Consider the following 13,853-nt stretch of genomic DNA (forward strand, 5'->3'; position numbering starts at 1 on the left):
TCACTTTCCAGAGTTGAGAGGCTCAAATGTTTAAGCAGTAATGCCAGGACAGCCTTAGCATCTGTGGAAAGAAATGAAGACCATCCGAAAGAGAACAAAGATTATTTATTCCCAACTTGCTATAGTCAGGGAATCAGCCACCATCCCTTGCCTTTGGCAGAGACTCCAATGCAAGCAGGGCGGTGGGACAGCTTTATAGTGGGAAAAAGAGAAGGCTTCAGGCATACCCTGACTGAGGTTGTTTGCATGGGGAAGCTGGAGGCGGGCTAAGCAGAAGCAGGCTGTCCTATGTGATTGGTTAGGGAGCTTGTTTGGCTTTCTTTCATCGATCCTAAATTGGAAGGGAGGGAATGAGGAAGCTGGCAGTTATTGACCAAATCCTGATGGTTTGGGGTTGATTGATGCAGGGATTGTGCTTTGGCTTCAGGCTGGTGGCTGCAGAGCTTGTGGGTCAGAGTTCTATTGTCGAATATGGTCTGGCCATTGTTCGTTTGTATATCTAGTCTCTCATATCCCTCGTCATCCGTCTACTGGCAAGGTCAGGTGGAACTGATGGGGTCTGGATTAAATGGCAGAAATGCACAGAGAGGTCTTTCAGAGGAACTAGCTGGGTTCTTCTTTCCTTCTTTCTTCAGCATGAGGGTGGTGCTGTCTTGGACACCATAGCTCCTCAAACTCCACCCATCCCGCAGGACTTGGCCTTGGAACTCTAGCTGTTGCTCCTCTCTGAGCAGCCCCTCCTTGACTTCAATCTGCAGCTTCAGGTTCAGGACAAGGCTATCGGGGTAAATGGCATAGGCGTGGCTCCCACCACTGGGATTCTTCACAAAGACCTGGATCTCAGGGGAGATGGTCTGCAGCAGACAGATGCGAGTGTTGGAGAAAACCCCGTAATCAGCCAAGGAGTACTGGCTACTGAGGAGCTGTCGCTCCCCACCTGACTCCTGGAAGGACAGACGCTGGAGGAATGTGGAGCCCAGGTTCCACTGGATCTTCCTTTTAACCTTCTTTATGGAGTCATAAGGGTTCATCATGATGATGAAATCCGAGGAACCCCACTGCTCCACTGTCAGTTGGATGTCTCGTGCCCCCTGGAAGGGAGAGGACAAAGAGGGGTTAAGTCCACACCCCTCCGTCTGAGTACAAAAGTGCCCTTTACCTGTCCTCATCTTTACAACGACAGCAGCAGCTGCAAACATTTAGGGGGTTCCAATCACCTTCCAGGCCCTGTGCTGGGTGCTGTTCATCCTCTTCTTAATGTATTTTATTCTCACAACAGCGCTATGAGGTTGGTTCTGCTATTAGCCCATTTTACAGATGAGAAAACTGTGGCTGAGCAGGGTTACGCCATTTATTGACCATCACAAAAGTAGGGAGGAGCAGAGCAGGTATTTGTTTGTTTGTTTTTTCTTCCACATCTTTATTGGAGTATAATTGCTTTACAATGTTGTGTTAGTTTCTGCTGTACAACAAAGTGAATCAGCTATATGTATACATATATCCCCATATCCCCTCCCCCTTGAGCCTCTCTCCCACCCTCCCTATCCCACCCCTCTAGGTTGTCACAAAGCATCGAGTTGATCTCCCTTTGCTATGCAGCAGCTTCCCACTACCTACCTGTTTTACATTTGGTAGTGTATATATGTCAGTGCTACTCTCTCGCTTCATCCCAGCTTCCCCTTCCCCACCCCCGATGTCCTCAAGTCTGTTTTCTACGTCTGCGTCTTTATTCCTGCCCTGCCACTAGGTTCATCAATACTGCTTTTTCATATTCCATATATATGTGTTAGCATACAGTATTTGTTTTTCTCTTTCTGACTTACTTCACTCTGTATGATGGACTCTAGGTCCATCCGCCTCACTACAAATAACTCAATTTCGTTCCTTTTTATGGCTGAGTAATATTCCACTGTATATATGTGACACATCTTCTTTATGCATTCATCTTTTGGTGGACATTTAGGTTGCTTCCATGTCCTGGCTATTGTAAATAGTGCTGCAGTGAACATTATAGTACATGTGTCTTTTTGAATTATGGTTTTCTCAGGGCATATGCCCAGTAGTGGGATTGCTGGGTCGTATGGTAGTTCTATTTTTAGTTTTTTAAGGAACCTCCATACTGTTCTCCATAGTGGCTGTATCAATTTACATTCCCACCAACAGTGCAGTTCCCTTTTCTCCACACCCTCTCCAGCATTTATTGTTTGTAGATTTTTTGATGATGGCCATTCTGACTGGCGTGAGGTGATACCTCATTGTGGTTTTGATTTGCATTTCTCTAATGATTAGTGATGTTGAGCATCATTTCATGTATTTGTTGGCCATCTGTATGTCTTCTTGGAGAAATGTCTATTTAGGTCTTCTGCCCACATGAGCAGGTATTTGAACTGAGGTCAGCCAGACTCCAAAGTCTGTTCTTCACCACCGGAGGCCACACTCAAGGGCCTGAGAGCCCCAGATGTCTGAAGAGCAACATCTGGAAGGTGCTGGGGGAGGGGAATGGTGGGCCGACCTCTAGCTGATCCTTTTAAGAAGGAATATAGGCCCAGCATTGCCAAGTCTTCTGATTTGTCAAGATAAAAATCTTTTCATGGGGCTTCCCTGGTGGCACAGTGGTTGAGAGTCCGCCTGGCGAGGCAGGGGACATGGGTTCGTGTCCCGGTCCGGGAGGATCCCACATACCGCGGAGCAGCTGGGCCGGTGAGCCATGGCCGCTGGGCCTGCGCATCCAGAGCCTGTGCTCCGCAGCGGGAGGGGCCACAGCGGCGACAGGCCCGCGTAACGCAAAAAAAAAAAAAAAAATCTTTTCGTGATGGTTTTTATATTCAGGAAAAATCCAAAGGCATATACTTTTCAGCCCATCTGTGGGCCTCATATGGCTGGTGGGCCCCCAGTTTGTAATCTCTGCTCCTTATTAGGGAGCCCCTGATTCTGCTTCTGCTTTCTGCTCTAAGCACCTCAGTCTTTTGCACACAACTGTAGTCCTTTGCCCCTCATCCCCTACCCTGACCCTCTCCCTGGATGGAGTACCCTTTGTTCTGAGTGTCTACATCCGTCCTTGGCTTTTAGGGCCCACCTCATGCCTTAATTTCTTCAAGGAATCTTCCTTGGTGACTTATGATGATGACATTTATTTTCCGATTCCACAGCCCCACAAAGGCCTGGGTGTGAGTTCTGGCTCTGCTGCTTCTTAGCAGTGTGACCTTGGTTAATTCACTTTACCTCTCTGAGCCTCAGTCTCCTCATCTGTAAAATGGTGATAGTAATGATAAAGATAATAATACTACTTGACCTTTCTATTTTATAGACTTGTCCCTGAACAAGTGCTATGCAAATCGTAAAGCACAATGTGAATAAAATAGATTATTATGTTCTTTACCTGTACTGTGGGTTTGGCATCACATTATAATATTATATGGCAGTGTTTTGTTTTCTGAATATCTTCTCTGGTAATTCTATTTAGCAGTTTTGTGCAAGTTTGCTTCCATCTGGCAAGTTTCTTAAGGGTTATGGCCATGTCTTATTTCTGAACCATTGTTGCCCCCTTGGTCACCCCCCATCAACCCCAAGCCTGGTGCTGGCCCAAAACAGCTGATTGAATTGACTTGCCTGGGCTCAGCTTATGCAGAGAATGACTGAGAGCAAAGAATCCCAGTGATTCTTTGGTAGGTTATGGGAAGAAGAAAAGACAGGAAAACAAGAATTTGAAGATAAGGAATCTGAAGCTCAGACAGTTGAATAATTTCCCCAAGTTCACAGAGCTGGTAGGTGGTGCAGCCAGGCCTCAAACCGACACTAAAGTCCTCTTGGCTCCATCGACACAGAAGTAAATACTATGCAGTTATCTCATTCTGAGCTTCAAGCCCTTGGCAGCCCAGAGAGGAGCCATTACCTTCACGTTCCATTTGGGGACTGGGTTCTCGTAGTTGTCATAGCAACAGTCCTGTTTCAGGCACTGGCAGGCCCTCTGAGCGACTATGTCCCATCTGTAGCCTTTTGCCACATTGTGGGTGGGGTCAGCTGGATCCAGGATGATAGGCCTGCAACACAGAGAGAAGGCGCCCAGGTTCTTTCTGGTTTGGAGGCCCGCAAGCCAGAAAGAAACCTTCTTGGCAATCATCTGAGCATCTGCTATGTCCAGAGCCCAGGACTGTCAGTCTAGGAGGGCCCAAAAACATTGCCGGAGAGTAACAGAATGGAGAGGATTCTGTTTCCAAGAATTCCTCTTGTGCAGAGTACTTTAGGTGTTTGCAAGGAATTTTTGAGGTGTACGGAGGGTGGGAGCTCCAAAGGCATGCTGGAACAGTAACAGCGGCCCACTCAGGCAGGTGGGCCTCAAGTTCAGAGCCTTCATTTTGCTGAACAGGCTACATAAGTGAGTTCAAGGCTAGAGCTGCTGAATTGCTTTGGATGACAGTAACACCACCACCACTATTTACTGATGTTTATTGAGGCATGGGCTCAAACCCTATGTGAATTAACCTATTTTAATCCCTACAGCAATTCTATAAGGTAGGGCCTATGATGACGATGATTGTGATGATGATTTTCCCCCATTTTACAGATGAGGAAACCGAGGCACAGATCTCCCTAGGTTATCCCTAGGGATTCTTACCCATCTCCTCTGCCTCAACAGAGGAGAGGTTGGGCTGTCTCCAAGCATCTCTCCTCTAGGTAAATGTTGAATAAATACTTTAAAGAATATTGGCTTGAAGGGGGTCTAATAGCCTATTTGGGTTGCTTGGGGTGACCACATGTGCTGGATGGCAAGCCCATGATCAAGACCTGGCCCTTGTACTCCAGGAGCTTTTGACTTAGGTGGGAGCTGAGATTTTATCTAAGTGACACAATGTGATAGCAGGCTACTGACATGAACTAGACACCTTAGGCTCCATGCTCTCAACTCCTAACATCCCTGACTCCCTGAATGGTCCTGCCTCATTTAGAGTAATAACACGCTGACCTATGGGGTGGGGTCACCTGACCCAAAGTGACCCACCAGGTGACCTGATATGCAGGCCCTGTGCCCAGTGATCAGACTTATTCCCTCTGGAGTTTGGACCAGGAATGATGTATGTTCCTCATCAACTAGGAGTAAGAGGGGAGCTGAACAGGTGTGGAGAGAGAAGCAGTGAGAGGAAAGGGAGCACGTGGGCAATAAGAGTGAGCAACAGAGAGAGGGGGAGTCTATAGATTTGCCTCAGGTCCCAGTGGTTTTACAAGGTGAATTTTCTGGGCATCCTTACAATAAATCCTCTTTTCATTAGAAGGCCAGGTTTTTCTCCATTGTAAAAAAAGACCCGACACTCACATAAGGGAATAATAAACAATCTTGCGATATTGCTTGCATTGACCTAAAACTTCTAATGTAAAGAGATGTCCCAGGCTGGGTTCCCCCAGAAGCAGATCCTAAGATCAGGATTTGAGTGCAAGTCACTTATTTGGAAGGAGATACCAGGAAGCACCAATAAGAGAGTGGGAAAATGAGACAGAGAAGGGAAGGATGCCAGTAAAGGGTATGAGTCAAGGTGATTACCACTGTGAGCAAGTGGGGGTTAGTCCCCCAGGGTGGACTCTGGGAAGTAGTGGAGAACATGTGTCCCAAAGAGAGTCCCTCCATCTGAGATGGGAGGGAGCTGGGGTATTTATACACCAACTTCCACCAGTCACTTGGGGAAGCTGAAAACCCACAGGCAAAGGGACGCAGGTGCTGACAGCTGGAGGTTGAACCAGCCTTCCTGGAAACGGTAAAGGCCCAGGGGATACGAATGGGTACAGGCAGCATGTGCTACAACATTTATCTGGCATCTGTCATAGGCTAGATACTGTAGGCCCTTTACAAATATTTTGTCTGACTCTCCCAACAGTCCTGCATGTTTGGTGCCAATTACTCCTGTTTTATAGATGAGGAATAGAGATGAGAAAATTGTGGAGCTGGGCTTACACTTGGGTCTCCCTGGTTCTTTCCAGTCTCCCGTGCTGTCACTAAAAAGCTAAGGTAGCTTAGCTTTTCTGAAATGTTTTCCTGAAATGGTCTTCTGAGAGCAAGAGGGCTAAGGTAGGGTGGGTTGGTGGCTTGAGGAACAAGGAAAAGGCTTATAGCCCCTAAGGTCCTTGCAATTTTGAAAGGCAGTCGACTTGAGATGTCAAGTGTGTCAGGGTGAGATAAAGCCCACCCAGAAAACTCGATACCACCTTTCCCTTAATTCTCTTTCTTTTCTCTTTGAGATGTGGTTGGCATGCAGTGATCTAGTACCTCTCTTTTTTGAGCTGTTTTCTGACAAAGTCCTCAATGATCGGGTTCTGGAACGTGTAGTAGTCGGTCCAGTAGATGCAGAGTAACTGATACTGCTGAAGCAGTCTCATCACGGTGGCCAGGCCGCTGTCCAACCTGAAACATGCCTCCTCCTGAGTACCCACTTCCCAGGCGTAGATGGTCAGTAGCTCAAGGGCATAGAGAGGGGGTAGCTCTGCCCTAAGGCACCAGGATTTCACGCACTGTTGAAATACATGGGAAGAGAGAGCGAGACCCCAAGATTCCTTATAAGAATGACGTTGAACCAAAAACTACAAAAATCCAAGTTGTGGTCCCAGCTCTGCTACCTAATGGCTCCGTAGTCTTGGCCAAGTCACTTTCCCTCTCTGGCCCTAAATGGGTTTCTCCATTTTAGAATTAAGCAGCTAGGTTACTCCAGTTGGTTTCAAACTGTGCTTGACATAACTCCCGGAAATGGAGTGATAAAGGGGTGTCCCAAGGAGTGAGCAGGTTGGGCTCTGTCATCAGCACCCCAGCCTAAGCAGGTCCATTTTAATCTATTTAGGCTTCTGAAAGATTTCTTTTTTTTTTTTTTGCAGTACGCGGGCCTCTCATTGTTGTGGCCTCTCCCGCTGCGGAACACAGGCCCCGGACGCGCAGGCTCAGCGGCCATGGCCCACAGGCCCAGTCGCTCCGCAGCACGTGGGATCCTCCCAGACCGGGGCACGAACCCGCATCCCCTGCATCGGCAGGCGGACTCCCAACCACTGCGCCACCAGGGAAGCCCCCTGAAAGATTTCTTTTAAAGAAAAGTCTTCTTAGCTAAAGAGAAGAAAATAGTATGCATGTGTTGGGGGACTATAGGACTAGGTAATAGCTGAGAATCCATGGTGAACTTTGGGGTTCCCTCTCTAACAGGCGTTTCTTCCTTCCCCATTGTATAGTAGCCATGCTGTTTGGATGGGATTGAAAGATTTCTTTTAAAGAAAAGTCTTCTTAGCTAAAGAGAAGAAAATAGTATGCATGTGTTGGGGGACTATAGGACTAGGTAATAGCTGAGAATCCATGGTGAACATTGGGGTTGCCTCTCTAACAGGCGTTTCTTCCTTCCCCATTGTATAGTAGCCATGCTGTTTGGATGGGATTGACCCAATCCTCCTCTCCAGGGTTGGCCCTGACTGGATAGGGTCACCAGTATAAACCTATTCCCCTTGCCAAGTGATTGGTTCCAGAGAAGCTTTGTAATCTAAGTTGGCTTAATTTGAGTCAAGCCTAGTTCTTTTGTTCAGTGGTTGAAAGAAGAGAAGTCCTCTCTTGTATGTGGATGTGAGGGCAGGAACAGATGTGGCCATTTTGCCACCATGAGGGAAGCCAGGCTGTGGACCAAGGTGACATATAGAATTGAGAGACGCTGAGAGTATTATAGACAAACTGAGCTGGAGCATTCATCAAACAGTGCCTGAAGCCTCCTCTCCACTGCTGTGGGTTTTCACACAGAAGCTGATAATTCTCTTTATTAGTTAAGCCAGTTTGAGTTGGTTTTTCTGTTTTTCTGTTACTTGCAAAAGAAAGCATCTTAACGGATACCAGTCACCTCCTGTCTAAAGAACCTCTCTAACATTGAGCTAGGAAATGAAAATTTCTGTCAAACATCCAGCTATTTGGTTTGTGGAAGCAAAATTGACATCTTGTCCTGTGGCCATTATAAATAAGTTTTATATCACACCCCTCAAAGGGACAAAAACCCACTTTGACCTTGAAACAAACAGAAATGAGGCCATCTGGTCTAGTTCCAGTCCCCAAAAACAAATGAAACCTGTGCCTTTCCTGTAACTAACAAAAACAACTTTATCCTTGACTTTAAAATGTTTTTAATTGATTTCAAACTTATTTACACATTAATGAATTTGTTTTTGTAACATTTTGTGAATTCACATCTCACAAAGCTGTAAATCTTAACTAATAAAATTATAATTTTGTTAAGAATGTAAACTCATGACAAGACAATTTATTTTCTCCAATACTAGTGAAATTAGCGAGATTCTTAAAATTTACATGACAAAGAAAATGCAGAATGCCTGTAATCATAAGATGTAAGCCTTAGGAAAAATGAGCCGTTCATTTCTTTTAGGACCTTTGATAGACTACTTAATGGTACATAAAAAAAAAAAGAGCAAACCAGAAGAAAGATGTATGTTCCCTTCCAGTGCTGATTTATGCTAGCGATGCTCTGATTTCTTCATATTTTGGATTTCTCTGACTTTTGCGAAGTTGCAATACCTCATGACCTTTCTAGATCTGATAAGCATGTGAGAAATTTGCTATTTTTCCACCATCAACGGAGATGAACTATAAACCTAGTAATCTTGGTAATCGTTTTTTCTTTAAACACCTATTATATATTTTTTATTGGATTAAGCCTTTCCTTCTGCAGTCTGATTCCCTTGCAACTTCTCTGCAGGTTCTTATTCAATGAATGACTTTTTACCTCTTGTTTCTGGTTGCTGCTGGAGGTTCCACTGAGTCTGTTCCAAAGCTGAGTAAACTGTGTTGCCTGAGAAATGCGTCCCATGGGCTGTTTACATTCAGACGTGCCCCTTTTTTCAATTCCGAGGGTGAATCTTGTATGACAATAGCTTTTATTCTTCTGATGTTTCTCTCCTCCCTCCCCACCTCTACTCTGTTTTTATTTCTGATTCTAGATTGTCTGATTCTTGGACAAGTCTGATTCTGGTTCTTGTACTTATTTGCATGGGGCCACTTATGTCCCCACTGATGACTACAATCAGTGACTCTGCTTTTATGGTTTGACCATCTGGTGGTCTCCGTCGGGAGACAGATGATAGGAATTTATTCTCTGCTGGGTGGCAGTCGATGAGAGTTTGATTGTATTTTGTGTTTCTCTCTCTCTCTCTCGCTGTCTTTTGGTCTGTTTGTCTTGAGTATTCAGATATCTCCTGGGAGCCCTGTTATTGTTGTCTTGTATGCCATTATGAATTTAAATCACTCAAAAATTGGGGGGTAGGGGTGCGGTATGTGCACGCACACACATATGATTCCTGGAAAGCAGCCCTGTAAAATTAGGAGCTGATGGACTGTTAGATTTTATGCTGTGTTTATTTTGGACCCGTAATTAAAATAGTAAAATCACAGCTGCCAATTCTTTTTGTTTTTATGTATGTAAATGAAAAAAACAAAAGGATTTCATAAAAGAATGGTCTGATTACAATATAATCTATCTGCCAGCAAATCTCTTCCCCCCAACTCCACTATGGGAAATTTATGAAGTGTAATAAATTCGTGGATAAAGACTCATAGGGCCACCAAAGGGGACTGAGTCAGAATTTCACCAGAATCTTTTATTTCAGAAGTAGGCAACTTCATAAGAGCAGATTGCTTAACAAAATGAGAATTAATTACTCAGGTTAATGTTCTATTGATGACTATGTGAGAGAAAAAAAAAAAACAAAAACCTTTCTTTCTTACTCTCCTACCCTCAATATAAGGAAATACATGTGCAAACTAAGATACATTCTGTAAATGATATATTATTCCAACTGACACCTCAGAATAAAAAAAATCCTTATAAAAATTCCTATTATAGGGCTTCCCTGGTGGCGCAGTGATTGGGAGTCCTCCTGCCGATGCAGGGGACACGGGTTCGTGCCCCGGTCTGGGAGGATCCCGCATGCCGCGGAGTGGCTGGGTCCGTGAGCCAACGCCGCTGAACCTGCGTGTCCGGAGCCTGTGCTCCACGGCGGGAGAGGCCACGGCGGTTAGAGGCCCGCGTACCCCCCAAAAAAAAAAAAAAAAAAAAAAAAAAAAAAAAAAAAAAAAAAAAAAAAAAAAAAAAAAAAAAAAAAAAAAAAAAAAAAAAAAAAAAAAAAAAAAAAAAAAAAAAAAAAAAAAAAAAAAAAAAAAAAAAAAAAAAAAAAAATTCCTATTATAGATTATGAACTAACAAATCCTCAGGAAAACAAAGATAATTATTCTGTAAAATAATAGCATATGTAAATTGGCCTTGCTTATAAAACTATTCAGAATGATGGCTTAATATTCACAAAGTGTCTTTATTAAGTTCCTTTTCTGGAATATGTAGCATTTACATACGTTCAAAAAATCTGTCCTCCTTCCTACCGGGATAGAATTAGATAAATCAAGAATAAATCGGAACTTTCCTGGTGGCTCAGTGGTTAAGAATCTGCCTGCCAATGCAGGGGACATGCGTAGGAGCCCTGGTCCAGGAAGATTCCACATGCCGCATAGCAACTAAGCCTGTGCGCCACAACTACTGAGCCTGCGCCCTGGAGCCTGCAAGCCACAACTACTGAAGCCCGCACGCCTAGAGCCCGTGCTCCGCAATAAGAGAGGCCACCGCAATGAGAAGCCCGCGCACCGCAACGAAGAGTAGCCCCAGCTCGCCGCAACCAGAGAAAGCCCACGGGTAGCAACGAAGACCCAATGCAGCCAAAAATAAATAAATAAATTTATTTTTTTTAAAAAAAGAATAAATCAAATGTATAAGTAAACTTGTATTCATGTCAGAAATCTCATCCAATTAGGTATGATAATCCCACGGTTAAGAATCAGACACAGGGAATTCCCTGGTGGTCCAGTGGGTAGGACTCATCCTTTCACTGCAGGGGGCACGGTTCCATCCCTGTTAGGGGAACTAAGGTCCCGCATGCCGCGTGGCATGGCCAAAAAGGAAAAAAAGGATCAGACAGAAAAGGACAAATATTGTATGACTCCACTTATAAGAGGTCCCTAGAGCGGTCAAGTTCATAGAGATAGAAAGTAGAATAGAGATTACAGGGCTGGAGGGAGGGTAGAATGGGAGGTTATTGTTTATGGGTATAGTTTCTGTTTTGGATGATAAAAAAAAGTTCTGGAAATAATGGTGATATTTACACAACATTGTGAATGTAATTAATGCCACTGACTTGTACACTTAAAATGGCAAAAGACAAAAAACCCTCCAAAACAAAACCAAAAAACAACCAAACAAAACACTTATGTCAAAACCTCAGCCAAGGGGCTTCCCTGGTGGCGCAGTGGTTGAGAATCTGCCTGCTAATGCAGGGAACACGGGTTCGAGCCCTGGTCTGGGAAGATCCCACATGCCACGGAGCAACTGGGCCCGTGAGCCACAACTACTGATCCTGCGCGTCTGGAGCCTGTGCTCCGCAACAAGAGAGGCCGCGAGAGTGAGAGGCCCGCGCACCGCGATGAAGAGTGGCCCCCGCTTGCCACAACTAGAGAAAGCCCTCGCACAGAAACGAAGACCCAACACAGCCATAAATAAATAAATAAAGCAAACTGTCAACAAGTAAAAATAAACACAGTTATTAAAAAAAAAAAAAAACACCTCAGCCAAAACACTGGGGAAAGCCCCATCTTTTTCCCAAAATGGAATTGAATTAAATACTTCAAAAGATAGAACATAAACATCAGCTTGTTGGTAAATTAAAACACAAAAGAAATCAAGGACAGCTCTTCACATGCGGAAATGATGCTCAAAAGTCCCTCTTAGAAACTGATACTGTTGCAAGGCTTATGGAAGCCCAGAATTATAGATAGTCAAAATAACACTTTTTGGTTTGTCATGAGCATGCACAAACTTGGGCATCTCTGAGATCAGTGATATTCTTACAGTTAAGATTTGGTGAATAGAGCCCAGAGAAGCTCACTTACATGTCCCTTGGTCCCTGACCCCAGTAGATGAGTTGGTAAGAATCATAAACTAATTTTGAACCGTGAAAGTGAACGACAACTCCTGTGATGTTACGTTTCCAGACAAAAATGAACTGTCAACCTTTTTAGCATCACGGGATTCTAGTTTTGTTTAACATACAGTATGAACTCTTTGTGTCCTTAAGTATTGATCAACAAACACATCTTGTAACACTTAGCTAAATAAAAGTTCTCAAATAAAAGAAAACATCAAATTAATAATACTGAATCAGGGACTTTCCTGGTGGCAGAGTGGTTAAGAATCCGCCTGCCAATGCAGGAGACACGGGTTCGAGCCCTGGTCAGGGAAGATCCCACATGCCGCGGAGCAACTAAGTCCGTGCGCCACAACTATTGAGCCTGCGCTCTACAGCCCATGAGCCACAACTACTGAAGCCCGCGCACTCTAGGGCCCGTGCTCCGCAACAAGAGAAGCCACTGCAATGAGAAGCCCACGCACCGCGATGAAGAGTAGCCCCCGCTCGTCTGCAACTAGAGAAAGCCTGGGCGCAGCAACGAAGAACCAACACAGCCAAAAATAAATTAATTAATTAATAATAATACTGAATCAAAAAACTGTTTCAAAAAACCATATGCAGACAAATTCTTGTCTTAGAGGCAGAGACTTTTGGGGGTTTTTTCTTTGCTTGTTTGTTTGTTTTTGGCCACACGGGGATCTTGGTTCCCTGACCAGGAATCAAACCTGTGCCTCCTGCAGTGGAAGCATGGAGTCTTAACTACTGGACCGCCAGGGACGTCCCTTAGTGGCAGAGACTTGAACAAAGAAAGGGCTGTAGAAGTAAAGCTGATACGTTGTTCTGTGGACATTACAATAAACGTGCAAGTCATATACAGGAAGAAAACACTTTGTACACTTAGACGGACAAACAAAGCAAACAGGTCATTTTGTAGAATTCTAGCTCTCCAAATCCACAAAACCTTGGATCAATTCCTCTTAAGTGACTGACTGACCAAAAAAACCAATTTCATTCTTGGCTTCGGTGATGCTAACATCTGAAGATACATCACAACCTTGGTAGAAGTGATAATCATGTAAGAAAATGACTGCTTTTCCACCATAAACATACTAACTATAAACTAACTTTGGTAATATTCTGATTTTTATCTTTAAATACTTTTTTTTTTCTTTTTGGACTGGACTGGTCTTTCTAAAATCTGACCCTTACCATTTTTTTAAAAATAAGAAAGCATCTTTTTTCTTTCTTTCTCATTTTTTGTTTGTTTCTGAGTCTTCCTTTCATAAGTTCAGATGACATGTTCATCTGGGTAGTTTGAAATATACCTGGTACCATGCAGACATCATACGTGAAATCTAAAAAGCAGCTGCTGTGGATGTACTCACTCAGTAATGATCATGAGACTCAGGAACTCAATCATTTGGAGGGGGAATTGGTGCAGTGTGGAATTAAACAAATTTTTCCTCTTGTTAGTCCTTAATCAGCTGAGATTAATGCCCAGAGAGCCCAGAGAAGTTGACCCTAGCCAGCACTGGACTTTAGCTGGACCATTACAAGCACTCGTTCTTTGAATACAGTACGTTCCTTATTTCTCTCCTTCCTCCTCTGTTTCTTTCTCCTCCCCCTCCTCTCCTTCCTCCTTCTTCATCTGCATCTTCTGCCAGGTTCACATTTTAAAAGGTGAGCCTTGGGCTTCCCTGGTGGCGCTAGTGGTTGAGAGTCCGCCTGCCGACGCAGGGGACGTGGGTTCGTGCCCCGGTCCGGGAAGATCCCACATGCCGCGGAGCGGCTGGGCCCGTGAGCCATGGCCGCTGAGCCTGCGCGTCCGGAGCCTGCGCGTCCGGAGCCTGTGCTCCGCAACGGGAGAGGCCACAGCGGTGAGAGGC

The 13,853-nt window shown here is 44.5% G+C and overlaps 1 protein-coding gene across 1 annotated transcript in view; it reads right to left on the reverse strand.

Annotated features, from left to right (window-relative positions):
- Positions 1–539: 539 nt before the first annotated feature.
- OASL (2'-5'-oligoadenylate synthetase like) overlaps positions 540–13,853 on the reverse strand; it is a 21,005-nt gene continuing 7,691 nt past the window's right edge. Inside the window, exons 4-6 of the mRNA XM_007448205.1 lie at positions 6,257–6,498; positions 3,893–4,040; positions 540–1,091 (exon numbers count right to left, since the gene is read on the reverse strand). Coding sequence (XP_007448267.1) covers positions 540–1,091; positions 3,893–4,040; positions 6,257–6,498 — 942 coding nt within the window. The remainder of the gene's footprint in view (positions 1,092–3,892; positions 4,041–6,256; positions 6,499–13,853) is intronic.

The sequence above is a fragment of the Lipotes vexillifer genome, unplaced genomic scaffold, assembly GCF_000442215.2.
Source record: "Lipotes vexillifer unplaced genomic scaffold, Lipotes_vexillifer_v1.1 scaffold236, whole genome shotgun sequence".
Lineage (NCBI taxonomy): Eukaryota > Metazoa > Chordata > Mammalia > Artiodactyla > Lipotidae > Lipotes > Lipotes vexillifer.